We start from the raw sequence: 26,173 nt of genomic DNA on the forward strand, positions 1-26,173 counted from the left end.
GAGAGAATTTCTAGTCTGAAAGGTATTCATATATCTCCCCACTAATTAAAATCTTCCTTGTTCTACTTCTAGTGGTTAAGAAGAGACTTGAAATTAAGTAAGAAAAAGGGAATGCTGAGACCAAATTCTACCTGCTTTACAATTCTACTTAGGGTCAGTCTAGCTTTATTAAAATGCATGTCTCTTAAGATATGTAACTTATATCACATATTTATGTATAATCCAACATCATACTTGGGGTTTGAGATAAATAAAGTATCTTATGTTATAAATTAATTTAAATACTTATCCCAAAGGAGGCTTTTTGTTTATTTGCGGGGAAAAAAATTTGCTGTCATGAATTAACAATAAAGTGTTGAGACTACATAGACATTACTATGTAGTGAAAGAGTAGAAATGTTAGACTTATCTTGACAGTAAAATTACATTGTTTTTTACTTGTGAAATTTGTGATTCCCAGAAAAAATTTTATGAAAACCAAAATATAAATAGAACCAGTACAAATAGTATATATTTTCTATAACTTTTATAACACACTTCAGAGAAAAATAACCCTATACGAAATCTCTGTGCTCTTAAAATGGGTGATTAGCTCATAAAGGAAATATCAGAAATTTAAACCTATAATACATACTTCATTAATCATTCCTATTTAAAATTTCCTTCTTCTCTAAGTTGTATAGGAACAAGAATATGAAAATTTTAACAGGTGGAGGATAGGATATTTATGGAGGAAAATGTGTAGAAAGTATGACCAAGTCAGATAGGCAATGCTAGGTACCTGTGGTTTCAATTTTCATTTGCTTCTCACCTAGAAGAAAGGAACAGCAGTTGCTGGAAGGCAAATTACTCGTTGAAAGTGAATCCATTCTGAGAGTCAGCCATCTATCAATTAAGTATAAAGGTTTTGAAAGGCTGCTCTCTGGCTTGGCCTTATTCCAAAATGTTTGAAGGGCATAGCACCTTCTGAGTTAGCAGTTCTTCTACAAGCAGATGGATATCAATTACCATGAGAAATGATAATAGGAAATGTACTATTCTTGTCAAGCTCAAAGACCAACAGAAATCTTCAAATTAAATCAATAGGTTTTGCAAAGAACTGTTAAAAATAGAAAAAAGGAAAAAAGCTTGTCTGATATAATTTTACTATAAGCACGAAACTACTAATTATAAAAGCTAGGTTATTCATAAGGAATGGGTGAATGAAGAAGCATGAAGGCAAAAGATGCTACACTCCAAATGTGTATATCTTAGAACTTTCCACTGAAGTGACTAGTATAGTCAATATTTTAATATTTTCACCAAAGTCAAACAAAGAGACAAACACAAAATGGTCCTTGAATTAAATCAATTCTTCCTTATGTTTTATCTGACTTATATGAGTGTGTCACGATAGTGAAGTGTACCATAGTAATTGATTAAACAGATGGGCTGATGGACAGTACCTTCAAGGAATGAAGGCAGAGGACTGGACTATAAATCAAGAAAGTAAATTAAAACATCATTAATGTTCAAGGCTCTATCACTCAGCAGTTATTGCCCAGCATCCCTTTCTTGGAAGAATCTCTCACTAGTGTAGTGATACAGCATAGAATGACAAAAAATAAGGAAGAATGAATCAGGAACCAATGAAAAATGAGAACAAGATGACAGCAGATCACACAGCATGAAAGCCCTCTTTCAATGAATATACTACACTACTTTCTCTAGCCTTGGGAATTTATTCTGACCAGTAACTATTAAACTTTATTTTATAAGTTACAAACATGGGCCACAATGTTATAATCACATGATTATATTTAAATTTTGTCAAATAACAAGCCAGCCAACCAAGTGGATACTACTTCTTCCATTTTGCACTATTTAAATACTCTCAGCTGTTTAGAAGCCTAAAAGCTATAGCAGCTTATAAGCTTAATAAGCAGTGAAATGTCTCTCAAAATCAGTTATTAAGATATTTATGCTTCTCATCAAGGCTATAGAAAATTGTCTCAAAAAATGCTAAAGTACTTGTAGGATGATGTTAAATTAATATTGTTCCCTTATAAATTCTAAAAAGTGTGAAATATTATGAGAGTTTCTTTTATGATCATTGTTAGAGAAAATTTTTAAATGAATTTTGATTAAAATTGTTATTAAATATAGCTTCAGTATTTAGTTCATTCTTTCAATTACTGACTTGATAATCTCTCTCTCTCTCTCTCTCTCTCTCTCTCTCTCTCTCTTTTCTCTCTCTCCCTCCCTCCCTCTCACCCTTGGAAATTTTTAAAGACCACAATTTTTTACATACTTATAATCCTATTTTGAATTCTAAGAAGAAAACTTTTTTTTTTCCCCCAATAGGTTGAATATCTAGGGCTTTCTCTTTCTGCTGCTGTTTCTTTTCCTTCTCCTTTTTCTTCCTTCTAAAATTCTGATTGGTCACCTTGAAATAGACATCTTATTTAATAAATCCTTAATTTATGTCTCATCGGTTTTATTAATTTGTGTGAGTTTTTTTGCTTGTTTTTATTTCAATCTGGAACATTTCCTATTGTAATCTGCATTTTGAAATACTAAATGCTATAGTTCATATCTTTCCTTTTTTTTCTGAGCATTTTAGTAAAGCTCTTGTCTAAATTCACTTCTCAAACAATAGCTTCATAGCATGCAAAGTCTGTGTGCAGGTATGTGTGTGTGTGTGTGTTTCTGTGTTTTGAAAAACTAGTTGAGAAAAATGGTTAAGTATCAATATGCACTCTTGTTACACTTCATTGGAGATATGAGCAAAAAGATTGCCTTACGGTCATAATATGACATTGTGAAGAGCAATACATTAAAACATGTCATTTATAATTGTATTCTACACAATAGATATTTAAAAGAAGTCAAAGAAAATCATTCCTTCTCTCTCTTGTTATTCCATTTCATTCCTTCTCTCATTTCATCAAACTCCTAAAGATAAGAGGTTTTCTTAGCTGGAAATAGTTTCTTACCAGCATAATTACTGAGTCCCTTTCTCTTCTTTCTTCGCCAATACAACCATATGCTAAAACCCATCAAAATTACCCAGCAGGCACCACCAATACCAGCTATAAAGGCTGGTTGCTTCACAACATCAGTGATTTGCTCAGTTATGCTGTTATTGTTTTCAGTGATGACAACTTCATTACGTCCCCCTATAGAAGAAACAATAGTTTTAGTAAACAGTAATACAAAAATAAACACAGCAATACATACAGGGTACAACAAAGTCATAGAAAATTAGAAAATTCCTTTGAAAACAGGTAATTATTTGTCCTGAGGTTATCACAATTATTGATAAACATATTTTATAAGTTTCAGAAGAATGAAATTATGAGTTTGAAACATGGTTAAGAACATTGCATCCTTATGTTATGATTTATGTTATAAATTCAGAACTGCTTCTTGATTTATTGACTTATAAGTGATTAATAAAACAAATGCTAGGGATTAAAATAACAGCAATTTTTTTTCTCCAGTTAGGTAAAGAATGTTTTAATACAGTCTTGTTAAAAGAAAAAAAAAGCAACTGCAACATTCATCTCAAGGTATTTGCAAATTGTTTCTTCTATAGCACTGCCCAAATTCAAATGTTCATAATTCAAAAATTTATGTAGCTTGATACTGTCCTTACTATTGTGGCAAGAAAGTTATTTTGATCAATCATGTTTTGAATTTTCTGGAATGTGCTAAAAGTGCTGTATAAGACAATGAAATTATGAAAATATCCTTCATAAAAATTACTGTCATTAAAATGTCATGGAAAGATAAAATTCATATGTTCTCTTAAAGTATTTGAAATTAATTTGAACATCCACTTGAAAGTTGAATTCAAAAGACAACTTTAAAATTAATTCTAAGGCCTAAATAATTAAAACATACATTTAAGCCAGGACTAAGATTATTCAGAAGTAGTCATATTTTTGATAATTTTGACGTCTCGGGAATAATTAGGAAAGTCTTAATCCACATTTTTAAATAGTCTTAAAACTTTTGGAATCATAATATCACTGAAGAGCAATGATTTAAGTGCTTATTTAACAGATTAATAAATTTAGAAACTAAGAATTAAATGACATTTGATGTCAAAATTATATCTCAGTGATGACTGATTTAAGACTATTTAAAAATAAATTGTAATCAAAATATAAATAGCAAATCTCAGTATATTTCATTAAAAGAATATGTGATTTTAATTATTTTAATGATTATGGCACTGAAATGTATTAGAAAGAGAATGGACTTTGAAGTTTCACATTTGAATACTATTTTTGCCACTTACTAGCTAAGTAAACAATAAGCTTACATAAGGCAATTAATCTTTTTGAGTACCTGTTTCTCTTAATTATCAATAGTATTGTATATTTCATATATTTGAGAGGATCGTTTGAGATGATGTATGCAAAGAAGTTAATAGGAACATAGTAACTTGTGACTCAAAATTATGGTCAATTTAAGGCTAACGGTTACTTTAAGAGATGCTCAGATAATTTCAGGGGTGTAAGTTGTGAATTGTCTAGACGTGAAAGTCCTGCGAACCATAAGTTACTTGTTTACCACACTTTCTCTTTTTTTCCAGGGCAGAAAATTAGCTTATGTTTCCCAGACTCACTTATAGTTGAGTGCAACAAAGTGATTGGGTATTGACCAATGATGCATAGTCATAAGTGATGTGTACTCCTTCCAGATATGATCCATACACTGCTGTGCCAGAACTTGGAGGATGCTGAACCCTTAATAGATGTTAGAGCCATTGATTGAAAGTATCAAAGTTACCTAAATAACTGTAAGGAGTAGAAACACTATTCTCCATTCTGTTAACCCTTATTATAACTGGGTTATAAATAAGAAAAAAAAAAAAAAAAACTTTTATTTTATTAATTCAATCTGAATCCAAGCTTATTTATTATAACCGCTAGTATTTTCTCATACATACTTATATTTTATTTCTGAAGTGTCCTTTGTGTTAAATTCTAGATTTAAAACCTAAATTAACTTATGGAGTAAACATGGCTCATATTCTCAATCTATCTGCCCTTGATTATTATTATATAAACATAGAGAAAATGTAATTAAAATAAGCTCATATTTTCAATATGAGAAAATTTCTCCTTCATTTTTGTAAAAGGTCCATAAAATGTAATATTTAATATAGTGCAATATTTATATTACCCTAGGCATATTACTATTTTTTATGCCGCTGGTATTTTTGAAACAATGTTGTTGGTTGGATTAATTAGAGAATAGACAAGGAATGCGTGTGACCTGTAATGCTGCATTGTTCTTGCAGACAAAAATATAATGAAATATAATGTCTTCCTCCCATTGGAGAGTAATGAAGAACAAAACTAATTTGTTGGAATAGAAATTAATTAGACACACCAGATTCAATTGTACCTATTATTGTGAAAGTTTGCAGCTGTTTCACATATTATTATCAATTATATAAGGTAAGTGTGAAATGGCCAAATGATTAAAGAAACAATAGCTATATTATTTAGCAATAGTACTAAACAAATTTGTCAATGTAAATTTGTTATAATGACATTCTGTGTGATGTTTATATATGTAAATGCATTTGGTTGCATTTGTGTGTCTGTAAATGTAACCAGCAGAACTACAGATACTTTGATGTATAAGTCGTCTTACCAGTGGAAACTACAGACAAAAGAACAATATTACTTTTAAGTCCATGTAAGGCTGTTTATTATGCTGATACAATATTTTAACTAATGGTCTCTTAATGGAACTTTCTGGAACGAAATCTAAACAGAGAAAGAATAGATGAAACAGTACATAGTCTGGCATAAGACAAATTTAAAATTATCAGCTGTAAATTACATCAAATGCCAATACATGATTTAATTAAAGCAAAGGGGAAATTAGATAGAGCTTGAGTCACTTCAAGTGCTGTTTCCAGTACTGAATAGACAATAGGGAAAACATAAATTGAAACAGAAAAGGACGTAAGGCATCACTAAATCACTTTTTAACTAAGGAATAACAGTTGTGTAGATAAGGTTATCAGACAAGATCTTAAGGTAGATATGCAGGGGTAATTAAAGAAACAATTAAGGGTTCCTTTAGTACAATAGTAGATATTAAAAAGTAATAAATCTCTTGAGGACAAATAGCCTTTTCCTGGTTGAACCATGCTTGTGTGTGTGTGTGTGTGTGTGTGTGTGTGTGTGTGTGTGTGTTTGTGTGTGTGTGTATTTCAAGTGGTACAATATTCTATCTTCTGTTTACAACTTGGTTATTGCATATTCTAACCACTTGAATAGGAGATAAGAATATAATTTATTAGATTATTTTTTATTTCATTAAAAGAGTTGAAAAAAGTTGTATGATACACTAAACTATAAATTAAATACTACTCTTATTCATTTGAAGACAGTCTTTTTAAAAGAACACAAGAGTTAAGCAAAATTTTCTATTTGATTTAAAATAATATAAATTTCTTTATCTTTTGTTACTACACAATTGTTTAGTTTTTAACTGTTATGACATGAGCTTGGTGAAATGGTACTCCTGCAATTATTTACTTGCCTCTCAGTGTAATAAATACCTAAAATATGATGAAACAAATAGGTAGTCACTACAGAACAGCAATAATAACAATGAAACTTTCCTATGCTTGAGAATTATATGTATTATTCAATAGTATAAACAATATGAAAGGAGAATATAAATATTTAGCAGTCTTACTTAGCTTTGAATTAAAAATACATATTTGATCAATCTATTTTATATATGTGCTAGAGAGATAGTGAAAAACAAAACTTTACTTATCCAAGAGCTCTTATAGAAAACTATGCCTTTTAAACATGTTTCATATATAGTTTTTTTTTAAATTAAAAGTGAATGGCTTATTCCTAAATATTATAAATAATATACACACACACATACATATATGTTAGTTAAATCCTTTTGGGTGTACCTGTATTTCTTTCTTATTCCAATTCATTTTAGAAACTCTCAAAAGGGCAAGATTATAGGTTTCCCTGAGGTTAAGAAATTAATTCGGTCTGTATGACTAATTAAGAAGGGAAAGGCAATTTAGAGGAAAGTTAATGCTCTAACTTTTTCTCTTTAATGCTTTTAATAAATAAAAGAAAGAAAACTTGGAGAATTTTAAAAAATTACCATTATGACTGAATATTAAATCTTTTCATAAATTATATTTTTAATTGGAAACAAAGTTTCAAAAAGTGGCAGTATGTTTTGTATGCATCATTTCAAAAAATGAACAGAAAACAACAAATGGCATATTCATTTGTATCGAACTCAGTAAGTGTTTTTAAAATACATAGATTCAAAAAATGGCATGTTCATTTGTATCAAACTCAATAAGTGTTTTTAAAATATATAAATTCTAAGAAAAAATATTTTTAAAAAGTTAAAGACATTGACAAACAAATAAAGTAGGGAGAACTAAAGATTTTGCCTCTTGAAAGAAGAAAACAATAGGGAAGACTGCCATGTGAGGCTCTTTTTCTCCCTTAGAGATTTCAATCCATGCAGTGGTAGGCAGCTAGAATCCAAGCTGAAAACCTCAATCTTATCGATGTGATAAATCAGAGGATAGGGTTCAGAGTTGTCGGAGTGACTGAAAATTAAAGAAGGAACCATGTGAAAGAGGGGGCCACAGGAGAGTGATATTCCTTTACCTGTATAAAACTCACACTCCCCACCTCCAATAATCTTAGCATAAACTCTAAACTGTGCGTGCAGGATGATTCCAAGGATCTGGTAAAAAACAAAATCTAGAAGATTGAAAGTCTGAATAGCCTTTTTCAGCTGTTGCCTACTACAGCAAGATTGTGTTTGAAGTTTAATTTTCAACAAGTTAAGGGAGCTAGATAAACATATTAGGCTTTTCACTGAAATCTCAAGAGGGCTGTGCATTAGAAGTAAATATCAAACTGAAAATTTGTGCTAAGAATGAAGTCAAAAAATAAATACCTCCATATTAACAAAAGAAAAGATAAGCCAGCATAAGATCAAGATGATTAGTCAATAATGAAACTGTCTCTAGAACAAATTCAACACTCTTCAGAAGTTCACAAAATTTTATAGTATGTCATCTGCAGTGTTCAGTATACATTAAAAAAATTTACTTGGTCTGGAAAAAGAACAACAATGAAATACTAAGAAAATATGATACAAGGTCGAGAGAAAAAGTAATCAATAGAAATAGACTATTAGATGACACAGATGGTGATATTAGGAAAAAAGGACTTTAAAACAGCTATTATAATATGTTCATGAATTATAATTAATAGTCAAAATAATTGACTATATTAAAAATTTTAGAGGAAAATGTAAAATGTAAAAGATAAATAGAAATTCTGGAAAGAAAATTGTATCATATGAAATGAATAATTCACTTGATATTTCCACTTCTGCCCATGAAAAAATAACAAGTGTAGGACATACAAACTCACCATAAACAAGTAGAAAACTAGGTAAAATATGTGAAACAAAAGAGCAGGATTATGAGAAAGGGAAAAAACAAGGGGAATGCTACAATTTTCATAGCTTTTTATCTGGAGACAATTTAAAGCAAAACCAATAATAATACTTTAGTTTGTGTATTTAATTTGTGGCATTTATTACATGTATAGAAGTAAAAAAATATAACAGTAGTAGGAAGATTGAGAGGAAGGAAAATGTAATTATATTTTCTAAGATCTTTTTATTATAGGCAAATTCTAGAGTAACCATTACAAAAAAAATGTACTTAACAATCTAATCATAACAATCTAATCATGAATGTAAAATATAATACAGAAAGTTTTTAAATTTATCTGAAAGAATTCAGGAAATAGGAAAATAGGAACAAAGTTAGATAAAAATAATTAGCAAGATACTAATTTTAAGCCCAAACCCATCAAGTGAATTGTATTAAGGATAATAGTCCTAATACTGCAATTAAAGGGAAAAAATTGTCATATAGGATAAAAAAGCAAGACCGAACAATATATAGTTAAAAAATAGAAGTATACATCAAATATAGACAAGAGTTAAAAGAAAAAGATAGAAAAAGCACAAACCAAGTTATAAGACAATATGGTTATACTAATATCAGATAAAGCAAATCTTAGGACAAAAATTTTGCTGGAGAATTTTACTAGGAAATTAGGTAAGGCATTTCCTAATTATAAAGATAAGTTCGGTTAAGAACTTATGTCAATCCTAAAATGTACTCACGTAAAGAAGAGTAGCAAAATAAAGGAAATAAAAACAAACTTATAGATAGAAAGGAGGAATGCACAAACTTGTAATTATAATACCTTTCCAAACTCTTTTTTATTAATTGAAAGAATAGACAGAATATCAGTAGGGGCCTTAATAAAACTAATAAAACTACCAACTAATTTGACCTAACATTTATAGAACATTCTACTCTAAAACAGAAAAATTCACATACTTTTCAAATGCACAGCAAACGTTCATTAAGAACAAATGCTGGAATATTAAAATAAATCTCTATATTTAAAAGACTAAATTCATACAAAATACATTCTCTGATCTCTGTACATTTAAATTAGAAGTCAGTAACAAAAAGCTATCTGGAAAATCCCAAAACATCAGGAAATTTAATAATATACTTCTAAATAACCTCTGCAAAAAAAACAAATCTTTAGGGAAAGTGGAAAGTATTTATAATGGTATAAAAACAAAACACATTAAAAGTTATGTTAAAATTATTAAATAAAAGTCATTAAATAGCATAATAAAAGATCTAAAGTTATAACATTTAGCTGAAAAAAATGCTTAAAAGAAAATTTATCACTTTAAGTGTTCATATTTAAAAGGAGATAGGTCCAAATTATAGATATATTTCTATCTTAAGAAGCAACATAAAAGTAAATAGAAGAAAAAAATAACAGAAACTGATTAATTAGAAATAAAATAAAACTAACAACACCAAAGGTTTTTACTTTGAAAAGATAAATAAAATTGATAACTTCTTATCAAGACTGATTAATATTGGAGAGAGAAGGAAGAGGGAAAGGGTAGAGGCATGAAAAAGAAGAGAGAAAAAGAAATAACATAAATCTTTGGTATGTAAGAATAAAAGAAGTGCCATTATAACAGATCTTGCACACATTACATTTAAGATTACAAACAAGTAGATATTGCAAATAATCATATGCTAATAAATTTAACAACTTAGATAATGAGAAATGTATTTTAAGAAGAATATAAGACCTGAAAAAACTCTTACAGAATATAGAGGAGAAAAGAATATTTCTCAATCTATTTTACAAAGCTAGCCACTCTGATTACAAAACCTGACAAAAGACATTAGAAAAAAAGGAAACTGTCAATCAATATTCTTCATGAACATAAATACAAAATTCTTTATCAAATGTTATCAAACCAGATCCACTAATATCTGTAAAACCGATAATATGTCCTGACCAAATGGGATTTATTCCAGGAATGAAAACATTATTTACCTTTGAAATCATTCAATAGAATTTACTATATTAATGCAAACAAGGAGAGAGAAAACAGATGATTATCTGAATGCACCCAGAAAAAGTATCTCATAACTATTACAATAAATGAGTGAAATTAGTAAGGTCATAAGATGAGAGCAATATATAAAATTAAATAGAATAGTTAAAAAAATTTATGAATCCACTTAAAAATAAAATATTCAGGAAAAAATTTAACATTAACGTGAAAAAAGTGTAAAAAATGAAATACTCAGAAAAAAGTTTAACACAACGTATGAAAGAGCATACCCTGAAAACTACAAAATATTGAGAAAAAATAAAAGTAATAATGGAGATGTACGTCATGTTTTTAGACAGAAAGCCTCACTATTAAAATGTTTAGTCTCTCCAATTTGATGTATAAATTTACTGCATTTTCAATCAACAATTCCAAAATATATATATATATTTTTTTTAGAAACTGACAAAATGATTTGAAAAGCATATAGAAAAGCAGATCTGGGATAGCCAAAACAATTCTGCAGAAGAAAATAATGGAGTATTCACATTAACCTGATTTCATGAGCTATAGTAACCAAAGTAGTGGTTTGGCACATGGATAGACATATAAACAAATGAAACGACATAGGGAATCCAGGAATGGAGCCACATAAATTATTCACCGGAGAAAGGAAAGTTTTTCCATTAATGATGTCTGCACAATTTGATATATATTTGGAAGTAAATGTGTTTCAACCTTTAAACCACATGCAATTACTTGAAGATGAATTATAGACCTAAACATAAAAGCTAAAATTATAAAGCTTCTAGAAGAAAATATAAGAAAATATCTTCATTCTCTTGAGGTAGAGCACAATTCTTAGAAAGCACTAAACATGAAAGAAAAATTTGATAAATTATAATGTACAAAATTTTAAAACATTTGTTCATCAAAAGATACGATTAAGAAAATGAATAAAGAAGTCATAGACTAGGAGCGAACTATTTGAAACACAAATATATGACAAAATTTGTATCTTGAATGAATATGTAACTCCTCCTAATCAGTCACAGGAGACAAACAACACACTTTTAAAAAATTGAAGACTTGAAATTTTATAGAAAAAAATATGTGAATGGCCAAAAAGCGTATGAAAACCTACTCAACATCATTAGACATCAAAGGAAACTGAAATGTATTCTTTTACACTCATTAGAATGGCTAAAATTACAGGCTGATGGCATCGAATTTTGGTGACAACGTTGAAATGTGAGAAGTCATATTCTTTGCTAGTGAGAGTATAAAAGTATACAATAATTTGAAAAAACTGTTTTTAAATCTCTTATAAATTCAATGTACATCATTATCGCCCAGAAATTTCATTTTTGGATAGTTCTCCAAAAGAAATAAAAACATATGTACTCAAAACAAATTTATACAAGAATGTTCATTCCATGAAGAGAAAAGCAGAGAAACAAAATATAACATATTCACACAAACAAACAGTGCTCAGAAACAAAATATATGAATTGCATAATATATTCATGGGTGTATTTCAAAAACATTATGTATAGTGAAAGAAGCCAGACACAAAATATTGTATTCTGTATAATTCCATTTATACATATTTCAAGAATGGGCAAACATAATGCATGGTGATAGGGAACAATTTTCTGAAATGATGATAATAAATTTTAATAGGGATTTTTTTCCTTTGGGATAGTATATTTGAATAACAAAGTTTCATTTGGCCTGTTTCTGGTTAAATTTTGACATTTTTCTGGCCAAGAAAAAAAAAATAGATTTGAAACATGCTCTTTCTCCAGTAATTGCCTAATGTCCTATCATGTTTCAATAGTGTCAAAATTACTAATAAAACCATTGATTAGAAATAATTTTCAAACAAACTTTCAGCAGCTAAACTCTTAGTAATTATAATTTTAAGAAGTTTCTGGGAGTTTTAAGAGCATGAATAATTGTTAATCATTTCTGTAAGAAACATTTCCGTAAGAAACTAGACAACTAACCCATTTGACTATATGATGTTTACACCCTATTACTCATTACTGCATATCCACTGTTAGAATGTCAATGCAAAAAATAATCTACCTTGTTATCTGTTGACTCATTCTGAAACACAGACCATATAGATGGTACTCACCAATTATTATCGGTTGTGGTTCACTTTTTACTCCAACCCCTGCACTGGTAGTAGCTGCAACCTCTACCCGGTATTGAACACCTGGGAATAATCCACTAATTATTACAGACCGAATGGCTGCATCCACAGTTTTGTTGATATGAAATCGCGTTTCATTCCCCAGACACCAGATCTACAGAAATGTAAAGTGAATAACAAGAGAAGATAAAATTATCTTTTCTGGTAATTAGATCAATGGAGTAAATATATTTTTTTAGTAGTGACCAATCTATTTCTGAGCCTTATAGAGGTATTTATAAATTATATTTTCTAAAGCCTAATCTTTACTGTTTATATGTGTGTGTGTGTGTATAAAAGGAAGAAAAATAAGGAAAGCTAGATATGACATGTCCTTCATATCTGACAATCAACATTGAATGCTCATAACACAATAATTCCCTTAACACCTCTGGAAAGTGGTCCTTGGTTGAAAACAGCATTAGCACATGGATTAAAACACATAAATTCCTCATCTTAATTTACTTACCAAGATTTGTTATGCATATAATCTATTAAAAATATGGCGATTATGAGTTGTAACATTCAAAGTATATAGGTGTACATCTATGTAATTTATATTTCATTTAAGAAAATATTAAATTTACACAGAAGTAGTTAATACAAGTAATTGACTTAAGTTATAGGTATTGACTGAAATGAAATTAAAATGAATATTTACATTGACTGTAATAAATCTTAATATTGATCAAAACATATCTATACACACATACACATGAATGAGAAAAAAGTGGTAGAAAGTCTTTAAACACTGTTGTGAGGAAATCTGGGCTTTTACTTCAAGTAAGAATCAAATTTTGTCATGCTTCTTCCAGGATATGAAAATCTGTTACTGTAAAATGTGTTATAAAAAGAATTTTACTTATGTATACATATTTGTATTCATATTATGTAGTATTTTATGATCTACATGTGTACACAAAAGTAGATGTACACAGTGCTTGTTTCTGAAACAGGTAAGTCCCTGACATGTTTTCTTTAAAATTATTCCTGTAAATTGTATACTTTTATTTACATTAGGATGCCTGTGTTACTAATGGAGGAATATTAAGCCCTTACCAAAATATATATTTTGTTACCAAAAGAGAAAAATCTCACATGAATGGGAAAGTTTATAAGTTATAATACAAATTATCATGTTGTCAAAAAACTTAATTTTTAAGTAAATGGAGGTTTAAGATATTTAGTCCCAAATGCTACAAAGGTAAAAGCCTAACATTATTAACACACACACACACACCACAGCAGATTATTCTTTGTTCTTAAAACAATGTGTTCTAAGACTTGTAAAACTTTAGAATCTACATAATTAAACTATTGCAAAAGCACTTACTTTTATATTTCTTATGCACGCATCTTTATAATGTGATGGGATTTATTTTAAATGCTTATGCACATTATGCTCATTTGCTTCAGTAAGTTAACCACTCACTTAAGAATATTATATTTTGAATTTATTATTTTTTCTTAGAAATAACGTAATTCAATCTGCAATGTTTTGAGTAAAATTATTCAGCTTAATTTCACATATCAGCTATTAGTTTCTGGGGAGAAGTAGGATGTCTAGTTTTCTATTCTAATAGATCTAGCATGGTATTGTCAAAATTCTATAAATATTTATTAACAGCAAAAAATCATAGTTTTAAAATTTTTATAAGATTTAATGAGGTTTTACTCTCACATGTGGTCTAATTATATCACTTAATCAGATCTTATTTCTCAGTTCAACATTTGCTTCTTAAACATCAAATGATAGTGAAAAAAACAACGAATATATACTGTTTCTAAATAGTAACAAGTTCAATTGAAAAATGAGATAATCAACCATTTCTTGTAAGTCAGTTTTTTCAAAACGTGTTTTTCCAATGGTTCCTTTTTTTCAAGTGGAATATTTTACAAAATCTCAATAAATTTATAAAAGCAGAACTTAGAATGGAAGTTGGTGCTGCCCGCTCTTCTATTCACACTCCAACTCTCTAAACCCCTGATCATCTTTTTCTGAGAACACAGTTTGAAAACACTGCCATAAAACCTGTTACATGGAAATTTAATAACGAAAAATACTCCACCGTTATGGTTTTCTTGTGCAACTGAGTTTGTGTTATCTGTGACCATGGAGTTAGGTTCTAATCCCCTATGCATTTGTCACCCAAAGATATAAAAAAAAAAATAATTTATACGCAAACTCCATAAGAGGGACACTAGAGATGTGCCTCACCCACGTGACACTGAGACTTCTTCAGGAATCTTTGTCAACTTTCCTTCTTTACTCAGGTCCTACCTTATATTCTTGGATAATCCCATTCTGATGATCTGGAGGAGGAGGATCCCAGGAAACACTAATACTTGTGCTATTGTGGCTTCCAACTGTCAGCACAGTGACAGACTGTGGAGGGGCACTTGGGGCTGCAGAGAAAGTAATTAGAATAAATATAAACTATAAGTCTTGGTGTACATTAATGCTGCTTACAGAATATGAATATGAAGACAAGATGCATGAGGTTCTAGTTTCTAGTAATTCTAAATTTGCATATAGCATTCAAAAATGACAGTTTTTACAAAATGTCTTTTAAATATAATACATGGATTTAAAGCAAATATAACAGCTGTGGTAATATATACTCAATAAATTTAACAGCTAACATTCTAATGAGTGTTTTCTGTATACCCAGCAATGAAGTAAAGGTGAGATTTAATTCTCACAATAACCTCAGGAAGTAAAATCAACTCATCAGTTTTAAAAATAAGAAAACTAAAGCCTACAGTAAGAGACTAAGTCAAACAATAAGTCAAAATTCAAACCCAGGTATGTTTGATTCTAGAACTTTGAGTCTTTTAATTCTAATAGGCCCTCTTTCTGAAAACAAAGCAAAACAAAACAAAACAAAATAATGAAAACACAGTTATCAAAGATATTCTGAGAAGATGTATTCCTCATTATAGTTGAGTGGTGGCATTATTGACAATCTTTTTTTTCTTTTGGTTTGTGTTTAATAAATAAAAACAGAAATACAGCTATAAATTTCAGCAGAATACTTCTGTTTTCATATTGGGAAAATAATTGTTATAAATTGACCCATGATCTAAGATTTAAGATTTATTTTATATTTATGGGCAAGGTACTCTGAAGATATAAATGAAAACAGTTTATGTTGGGTCAAATGTGAAATGGACAGATTTTAATTTCCTATAGTTCTCTTCTTTTATGGTTTTTCATATAATCATACTGAGAAAAGGTGAGTGAGAAAAAATTTTCTAATTTTAGACTGTAGCATCTTCCATCCAGTATGTCTGAGAGCTAAAAAATACTAATTTTGCTGGAAAACATCAATTCTCAGTGAATCTCTGAGTTTAAACCAAAGGAAGGAAAATCAATACTAAAGTATTAACAGTTAAAAAAATTAAAGAATTTTGTGGTTAAAGGATTTTTATATAAAAAGGTCAATGCTGTCATAACTCTACACAGTTTAGCTCTTTGAAAATATGAACGATTGAACTGTAAAATATATTTTAAAAGCCTATCAATAGAATCTCCCATGTTTAGTGACTTTGTCATGACATAATTCACTGAGGTATAGCTGTATTTGCATGGAGATACAGAGCACACAAATACCACAATACCACTCTTTATTATTCCTCTGTGTGACAATATTGCTCTAAAATATGGCCTGATGACATAATCCAACCACTAGTCTATCAGTTTTGTAGTTGTTAAGTAGACTGCTTTGAAAAATAACTTTTGAGAACTGGTTTCTCATTTTCCTGCTGTTGGTTTGGAGAGAACACCATGCCTACTTCCGGACAGGACTATTTTTCCTGTGCTCAGTCTCTTTCTAAATATATGAAAGAATCCAAATCATCACTCATTGTTCCCAGATACAGGCCAGCTGAGTTCCATTTGTTAGCTTCAGAAAGCCACAGAAATTGGAGAGGAACATATACTAAATGGGGACAAAAGTCTAATCCAGAGGAAAAGTATAACTGCAGTGAAATTGCTTTTTAGAAGTACTCCTTAAATGTAGTATTCTGTATTAAATTTACCTACCCCATTCATTAGTACTTCAAATTGTCAATATAGAATAAAATTTAATGGTGGTAAAGATGTTATTACTATGGTTTAGTAATTTCTCTTTATATATTCTAAAAGCAGACTAATGACGCTTTTAAAAATATGTACTTCTTCCCATATCAGTGTATCACACTGTAAACCAATGTCAAGATAACATTTCACTGTTTTGCTTATTAAAAGATATGTATAATTTAAAGCTCTTTGGTCAAACATGGATATTAGCATGAACAACCTATATACATTTTCTTAAGGCTGCTTAATTTATATTAATTTATATTATTTATATTAATTATATTAATTTTTTATATTAATTATATTAATTAATTTATAGAAAAATATTTTTAAAGAAGGTTTTTATGGCAACTGTGTACATAAAATTAGTAGAAAAGCAGAAAAGGGTAGTATTTATTATACTTGGCATCTGACTTTTTTTTTTATTTGATGATACAATTATAAGTCTAGTTAGGTGCAGGAGACACTAGTAAATTGATTGGTCACAATCTACATTTATTTCATGTTTATCACAAGTTGACTTTAAAGTATCTGTTGGCAAGAAAATTTCCGAAGGGGAGAGGAGGAGGGAATACTAAGAAGAAAGCTATTGCAAACATGCCACTGGCCTTCTGAATTAGAAATCATGAGTCAGACAGGAAGAAGCCACAGGGAAGGAGGCTTATAAAAGAAAATATTATGCTTTACTACAACAAAAAAAGAGAAATAACGGTGAACAGGCCATGCTCTTGAGTTTCTGGTAGCCTATCTTTCAATGAAGCAAAGTCAAATCCATGTAAAAAACAAAGGAAAATATTATAATCAAATTCCAGTGCATTGACAAACAATATTTAGGACAAATGTTTACCTAAGGAAAATTCAAATTACTTGAGTGTCTTTTTTTTTTTTTTTTTCTTTTCAGTCTTCAGATTCTATGGAATTCTCAGAATATAAAGAGAAAATGACACTTCCTGGATTCATTTTTATATTCTCTTGCTACTCTTCTAAGGAAGATGATAAACTAGACCTTCAACAGAAATTGGTTTGTTTTATTATAGTTTAAGTTTGGTTTCTTTTAGAACTCTGAATACTGACCTTCTTCAGTAGTCCGAACTGTTTTAGATTCACTATCCATTCCTTGGAACTCATTAAAATATGGTCGAACTTTAATTTCATAAGTCACTCCCTTTTTCAGATTGACTAAGACAGCATTTCGCTCAGTTGGGACTTTGGCATCTAAATTCTGCCATGTTGACACAGTCTGCAGGCCTGAAGTCTGACGATACATCACCCGGTAGCCTTGAATAAACTGGGGCTGGCGGTCAACCTGAAAAACATGGCAAAAGCTTTTGAAACCAAATGAAAGTATTTTAGACATCACAATGGAACCATCCTGATTTCTCCTGTCCCTATTTCAGTCATCATCAACTACCGTCTGAGTGATGCCATGGGTTTCTCATTAATCTCCCTGCTTCTTATATCTTATTCCAATCCTGAGTTCACACTGCTCCTATATTATTATTCCCAAAATGAAGAGTGGGACAACTTTCTTGTTTAAAAGACTTCATGGTACTGAAGATAACTATTTAATTCAAATTCTTTGGATTAGCATGAAGGCCTGTCAAGACCTAGACCTGTCAATTTTTCTAGTTTCATTTGTTATCTGTTTGTCATTTTCCTATATTCAGCACTTCTTATTTTTGTGGTTTTATAAATTATGTGCTATTTTTCAGGGATATCCATTCTCATCCCTTGTCTATTCACAAATGCTTTCATTCATTTAGATCATTTTTTGAGTTTCTACTGATAAGTGCCAGGGGTTTTTCTAAACTCAGGGGATAAATATAGAGAATGATAGCAGAGTCAGTCCCTGCCTTATGGTGTTTAGGGTCTAGATGGAAGATGGACATTATCTAATAATAACCTGAACAACGGTCAAGTTATATTCATAGCAAATGAACATTAAAAAAACGTTATGAAGGAGATGTACAAGAAGCTAAGAAAGCCTAGGATGAAGAGGAAGTTGAACGAATCGGGAAGGGAAGAGAGAGACTGAAAGTGGTAGAAGTAGAACATCTGTTTTAAATGCGTGAAAAAGAGCTTTTATCCATTAACAAATATTAAATACTTTTCTTAATTTACCAATTTCTGGTTTCTTCCCATGGCTGGCACGATTTGACAACTTGCGTGATCCTTTCATTCATTTAAGGTACAGAGAATAAGAAGCTGTTTTTAAAAAAATCTGAGATTTTTAATTTGAAAACTCATATCAAATAGAAATTTGAAAAAAAAACTTTTACTCATAAGAATTACACGAAAACTGAAAATATAAAAATGTAAACTAAAAATGAACCATGTTCTCTTTTTACATTTATTAAACACTCTTTACTGAAGTTTTACCATTTTTTTCATTTTAAGGAAAAAGAACTTTTAGTTTTTTAAATATCTTTTTAATGTCTTGCCATATTTCTAGAAATGCTTGATAAATATAATTAGCATAGCACCTTCTCCAATTAATATTCCATATATTATAGTTTAATAACCACATTCTTAAAAGCTTTTAATTTGACATATTTCACTGTCAAATAAAGTGTAAAATTTAATCAGAAAAAATGAAAAAAATCTTATTTTAGGAAGATTAAGGAGAGAGAGGAAATAGAAAAGGTAGCAATAAAGATGGTTATTTCAGCTTTTTAAAAATTTCTTTAATTGTTAACACATTATAAACAAAAGTTACTTTTATGTATTAACTTGTAACTTCTTTAGTTGTAGCATTTTAAAATATTTTCAAGTGAAAGCCAAACATTTAAAAATACAGAACCTCAATCAAAATACAGTGTAACAAAGGGATATTTTTATTTTATATTTTTGGATTTAGAAGATCCAAGCTAGAAAAATTCATGAAGCCTGTGAACATGAACATGTGTATGTCTATGTATAGCTAATTCCAGTTTCACAGATGAGTCTTAACAAGTATTGTTTTACTCACCTGAGAGCTTTCTAACCCTCAAAGACTTTTTGGAATTAGTGCTACACTTGTATGAGGTTATGTCATAAAAACGTAAGTCTGATGCCAAAGCTCACGGTCTTTGAATTCTCATCCATGTTACCAGTTCATGTTTATACCAACAGACATGTTTTTTTGAAATGCAGAAATTGTTCTGACATTATAAAATAAGGCAAATAAAAAGCAAAAAGTTAAATTTGTGAAAGCTAAAAAGAGATACCTTTCATCAAAACTGTCAGTGTTTAAAAAACAAAAAAATCTCTGCAGCATATGTTAAAACAAGATTAAGTTTGCATTTTATAAACTTCTCTGCATTCGCTTTAAGTGAATTTATATACTGAAAGAAAGACATAACTCACAATAATAGCTTGTTAATACTGAAAGAAGCAAGCTGTGTTTTTAAGAAGAACATTAAGCAGCTGTTTCCAGATGAAGGGAGTTTGTAAATCAGGGTAAATTAGTTTTTCCCATGTTTGGTTTTTATTAATTAAATGTTTTAGGAACTTTATGAAGCTAACGTTTACTACACAACATTGCCTTGCTCATTTCAGTGTACAGTGTCTTTAACCAGTATATTCTAATGACCTACTTAATGACGAAGTAGTTTAACTTGATTTTGTAGAGTTGCAATACATTCTTTTCAGAAGGAAATTTGTTATTACAGGTGGAAGCAGAAATGAAAATGCTGAACATTACCTTTAAAAAAAATAGGTGGGATTTTTATTGGATATGCGTTCTGCCCCATTGACTTTTGGAGCACATTGTGACAGGTGGTCAATTTCAAGTTAAAACACATGCTTGTTACTATTTTTATTAACATTCTGATTATAAAAATCTGGCCACAATTCCATGAGATTATAGAATTTTAAAAATCGGTATATTCTGAAAAATGGATAAACAAATGAGTTGTCTTAAGGAAAAAGTGAAATGATGAAGAGAGATTCAGTCTCAATTGAGTTACACCTTAGCCTCTTAAACTTTCTAAGCCTTAGGTTACTTAATTTGCTCAAGTGATACCCATTTACAAGGACACAGAAACAATTAAAATGACTAATATAAGTTAAAGCACATTGTACGTTTTTAGAAATTCACAATAATAAAACATCATTGTTAAGAATATACTAAAAAAAGAGAGTCCATATGTAGCCTTTGAATCATCACTTTCACTAAAATTTTTAAATAAGATACTTAATATTAATCTTTTCAATTAAAAAGGCCACTTAAACTGAAAAATCATAGTGAATTTTGTTTGATATGCTTAGTCTGCCAAGTGACTGATCTGGATTTTCTGAGTTCTCAAATTTTACTTCACCAGAGCACTTTTTCAACTCCAGTAACAGTAGTATTTAAGGGGCAAAGAGTCTGTGATTCTTTATATTCTTGACCAAAACAAAACATACACACACAAAATTGAATAAACATTTTTAAATAAGAGATTCATTGCTATTTTCTTTGTGAAACAGCCATTTCCTTATCATTTCTGCCTACCCTCATTGTAGGAGTGGTCATTTTTAGAATGTAGCATTTGCTAACTATTATTGCTTCAGGATTAGTCTTGTGAGGCAGGGGAATAGTTTTTTTTAATTCAAAAATCATGTACGTTTGGTAACTGAATCCTGCCAACCTCCTCACCTGACCCCAAATCTAAACATATGGGCTGGGGAATATATTTCTCCCTTCAAACTCCAATACATCTGTATCTCAAACAGTGTGAAAATTTAGAAAAAAAAAATACACATTTAGCAAATTGAAAATATGACATCAAAATAAAATATTTGGCCATAATCTCTTTAATAACCAACATCAATACCAATCTGACTTTATTTCAGTACATTTACCTTTTAAATACATACTTATCTCATGTGTAAGTATAAATTCTTGGGGAATATAATTGAACACCTGTGATATAATTGAACAATTTCTTTTTTAAAATAAAAATATATGAAAACAACTGACTTGATCATTCAACAGATAGTTATTGAAATGGTATTTTATAATTGATACTCTGCTCTGAAAGAAAACAAATTAAAAACATGGTCTCCAGACTCACAGAAGTCAAGCGTATGACTGAGAGAGATACAGAAACTAGAAATGACAAGCTTCTTGGGACATAGAAATGAATTTGACAATGTTCCTCTCCTGAAAGAACTCTCAGATGACTGACCTGTAATTTTGATCAAATTTGATTTATTCTTTTTAACTCAAGGACTTTTAAAGTGATTAACTTCATAAACATAATGACTTTGATTCTTATCTAAATCATTCCCACATTTAGAAGCATTTTTAAAGAGACTCTTCAAAACTCTCAATAGAGCAGAGAAGCCTTTTTCAATTGAGAATGAGGAAAAATCTGCAATTAAAAATGCAACTATTTCCTTCACTTTGTTAGTTTTTTATCTAGTCAAAGCTGCAGAAGGATAGAAGAGGCATGGTAGATAATACCCCTACTGTGCCACTGGAAAAAGATGAGGTCAGTATGTTCCATTCATGAGAAGAGAAGAATAGAAACCATTATATGCAGAAAATAAAATATGTCTATGTGAAATTATACCAAAATAGAATTAAAAATAGTAATCACAATTACTTTAAAAATATTATAAACTTAGTTTTAGTTTCATTAAAGTATTATCCAACTTTGTACTCAGGCATCAAAAATGTGACTGATCACATGATCTGATTTAAGAAGTAACAAAATGCCCCATCCAGGATCATATATTGAAATTCCACCATTAAAAAGCCTCCTTTCAACTGAATATTTGTCTACAGTTTATCTTTCCAGTGAAAACACTACAAGCAGATTTGAAGGAAATTCTAATGCTATTATTACCTATAAATAGACATAGGATACTGGGAACAATGTTCAACTTTTCTACATTGGCTTCCTTTTATAAATTTATAAAATTGTACCAAATATCATTAATGTCACTGTGATTCTGTTGTTCTGATACAATAATGCAATTGTTCTAATACGATATTTCCTCGTGTAGTAGTAGATGACTGGTGATACCTTTCTGATGTCTGAAGATAGAGTTAATCACTTCTTTTTGTTTGAAACCTCTGTCTAAAGGGTGCATATATATCTGTTATGACTCTTATTCTGATCATTAAGAATTTCCATATTTCTCTTAAGTAATCTGTGTCTCTTTCTATAGGGCTCCCTCACATCTAGAAAAAAAATCTGTTCTCAAAAAATGCTGGTTGAACTAGATTTATTCAATAGATTTATTACTGGGAGGACACTAAAATAATTCTCTTTATTGTGTTTTATACTTCAAACATAACTTATTAAGAACTGATGATTTAAAATAATCACTTTTCCTTCTTCAACTTCCCTTGTTGAGAGAGTTGACGGAAATGAGTGAAATTGTTGTTTCCCTAAAGAAACTTGGACTCTAAGTGGGAGAAGGGAGGGTAATCAGTTTTTTTATTTTTCACTTAGAGTCATTCCTCTACAACAAAAACAACAATAATAGAGAGATAATTATAATTACTTTCTAATTAAGATTATAATTAAAGTAAAAATTTTTCTAGGTATCCATAACTAAAATGTCCATCACACCATATATAAGATTTATCACATACAGAGCTTAAAGAATATGTGCTCTTCTATCATCCTGATAGATTTTCTTATGGATTGTAAAAGAGAGATCTGGGGTATAAAGGAGAAGTTGGCACTAACTATATTAGGCTCAGGGAAGATTTTCTTTTCAAAACACACTCAAATACATGCACAAGTGTTAGTATTCTCTAATATGACTAATATTGTTCTTTACTAAAGTGGCTACCGTGTGATCAAAACATTTTACATTTTGAAATAATAGTGGGCAGCTTGACATTTAATAATGTATGTAATTGAACATTTTGGCATATATTAAAATATCAATTTATTTCTTAAAACCTACTTGTTTTTTATTACATGCCAAATTGTTAAAATTATGTACAAGTTTTGGTACTACTAGATGAAATTCAGCTAAAAGTATATAAAGATGTTTGGTTTAAATTCAGAAGAACTATTCACCAAAATTAAAATCTTTTGTGCTTCAAATGAAACCATTAAGAAAATAAAAAACAAAACACAAATTGGGAGAAAATATTTACAAATCATATATCCGATAAGTAATTTATATCTAATATATAAAGAACTCTTATAAGACTATAATTAGAAGACAAACAACCCAATTTAAAAATGTGTAAAGAATTTGAAGACATTTCTCTAAGAAAGATATACAAATGCTTCACAAGAACATGAAAAAATGCAAAACATGATTAGTCATTAAAGAAATGCAAATTAAAACCACAATGATATACCACTTAACACTTACTAGAATGGTTATAATCAAACAGTCAGAAGATAACAAGTGTTGGAGAGAATGTGAGAGCAATTGGCAAGGATGTGAAATAAACTGGAACCTTCAAATATTGCTAGTGGGAACATAAAATGGTATAACCACTTCGGAAAACATTTTGGCAGTTCATCCAAATTTTAAACAGAGCATTATCTTATTACTTAACAATCGCTAGGCAAGTACCAAGAGAAATGAAAACATGTCGACTTGTACACCAATGTTCATGGCACCATCGTTCTTAACAGCCCAAAGTGAAAATAATTCAAAGGTGCATCAGTTGATGAATGGATAAAAAGATGTATGTGATACATCTGTAAAATGGAAAGCTATTCAATAATAAAAAGGTACAAAATACATGACGTAACATGAGTGAACCTTAAAAACATTATGTTGAGTGAAAGAAGCCAGACACAAAAGACCACATATGGCATGATCTCACTCCTATGAAAGAAATAGGCAAATCTATATAGACAGAGAGAAGTGGTCACGAAGAGGTGAAGTAAGGGTAATGAAGGAGTGATTGTTAATTAGCACATGATTTCATTTTGAGATGATAAAATGTTCTAAAATCATTTTTGGTGATGATTACACAACTCTATAAATATGCTAAAAAACACTGAGTCATACACTTTAACTCTAGTGTATTGATTATGTTTCAATAAAGCTGTTAAATATTCAGAAAACAGAACATGCCATGTTTATATCAAAATGGATCTATTTTTATTATATTTATTATTTTATCTATTGAATACTTTTTTGTGGTTGATTACACATTGATTTTAAATGGTAAGGATTTTTATTACTAGTTGTGATTTGTTTATTTGATTTTTTTCTTTTTTGGTTTGTTTTCTCAAAGGAATAGAAAAGACTACTCAATATAGCCTTTGAAACTTACCGTCCACGTGACTTGAACAGTGGTGGGCGTCAATACAACAGGAGTGTGAAGACGAACAATGACATCTCCTAGTTCTTTTTGTACTTGTCTATGATCCACTCCTTGTGCGGGCGGGCTGATATCTACAGGTAGATGACCATTCCCAGTTTTTAAAAATTCATAGTAAAATCCCAATGTATATTATATAAGACAAAATTGCACATTAGAAATAATTATAGGAGAAAAATAAAAATCTTTTGTAACAAAAAACATTAAAGCATATTTATATACATACTGCCTTGCTAGGATAGAATTCAAAAGATTATATTTATCTTCACTAAAATAACAATAAAAGAGTGTATGCAATTCCTTATTCCATTCGAATATATTGTTGTGGAAGGCCTAGTATTATCTTATTAAAGAATAAGATATGTGCTGTAAGACTTCTCTGGAAACATGTTTTATGTAGATGTTAAAAAAGTTCTCTAGTAGTTGCTGAGGTCATATCTGAAAATGGCTGTTTAGGAATTTGTTTAATCCTTTGTCCCAATTAGTAAATCGTGTGTTCTTATTCCTTGACCAGATTGAATCCATTCAGTCTGGGGGTGTCCATTCAGTCTGGGGTGTGGAAGGAAAGAAATCAGAGGGACTTGGAAAGTGAATTATGTTGCTAAAGGTAAACAGAGTGAGAGAAGGAAGGGGAAGAAGCCCTCTAAATTCACAAAAATACCTTTGATTAAAAAACTGAATACTGATCAAATGTTCAATAAGCCAATACCTTGCAGCTGCTTTTTGGAAGAGATTGAAGGAAGAGGAAAAGGAGAAAGATTTGCGATGTTTAAAATGATATATGCCCAGACACATATTGTTTTGCCCCTTTATTCACTATTCACTTAAATGCTATTCTATTGTCTCAAACAAAGGTTTATATTCTATGTAGACATCCAAGTCCATCAAAATGATATCAAATACTGAATTTCACATATTCTCAAATCAATCTTTTTAACTGGTGCACTGTAATGTTAAGTTGAATTTTTTTTTCTCTGACTACCTTAAAGAAGAAAGTCCCATTTAAAATAATTTATTTTCTTAATCTTGTTTTCTCCTATTTTTTCAGGCCGCGATGCAACACTCTTGCAAAAATCTTTTAAGTGCGTGTTTCAGCCTTAACTTAAATTGGGTGCGCTAACTTAAATTGGGACATAAATAATTG

At 29.9% G+C, this 26,173-nt stretch overlaps 1 protein-coding gene across 5 annotated transcripts in view; it reads right to left on the reverse strand.

Annotated features, from left to right (window-relative positions):
• The window catches only part of ROBO2 (roundabout guidance receptor 2), a 562,940-nt gene that overhangs the window by 59,925 nt on the left and 476,842 nt on the right, over positions 1–26,173 (reverse strand). For all 5 annotated transcript variants that reach the window (XM_023528483.1, XM_023528481.1, XM_023528482.1 and 2 more), the window contains exons 14-18: positions 24,982–25,103; positions 17,829–18,060; positions 14,955–15,079; positions 12,617–12,788; positions 2,976–3,158 (exon numbers count right to left, since the gene is read on the reverse strand). In XM_023528483.1, coding sequence (XP_023384251.1) covers positions 2,976–3,158; positions 12,617–12,788; positions 14,955–15,079; positions 17,829–18,060; positions 24,982–25,103 — 834 coding nt within the window. The remainder of the gene's footprint in view (positions 1–2,975; positions 3,159–12,616; positions 12,789–14,954; positions 15,080–17,828; positions 18,061–24,981; positions 25,104–26,173) is intronic.

Source organism: Pteropus vampyrus, unplaced genomic scaffold (genome assembly GCF_000151845.1).
Source record: "Pteropus vampyrus isolate Shadow unplaced genomic scaffold, Pvam_2.0 Scaffold26, whole genome shotgun sequence".
NCBI classification, from domain to species: Eukaryota; Metazoa; Chordata; class Mammalia; order Chiroptera; family Pteropodidae; genus Pteropus; species Pteropus vampyrus.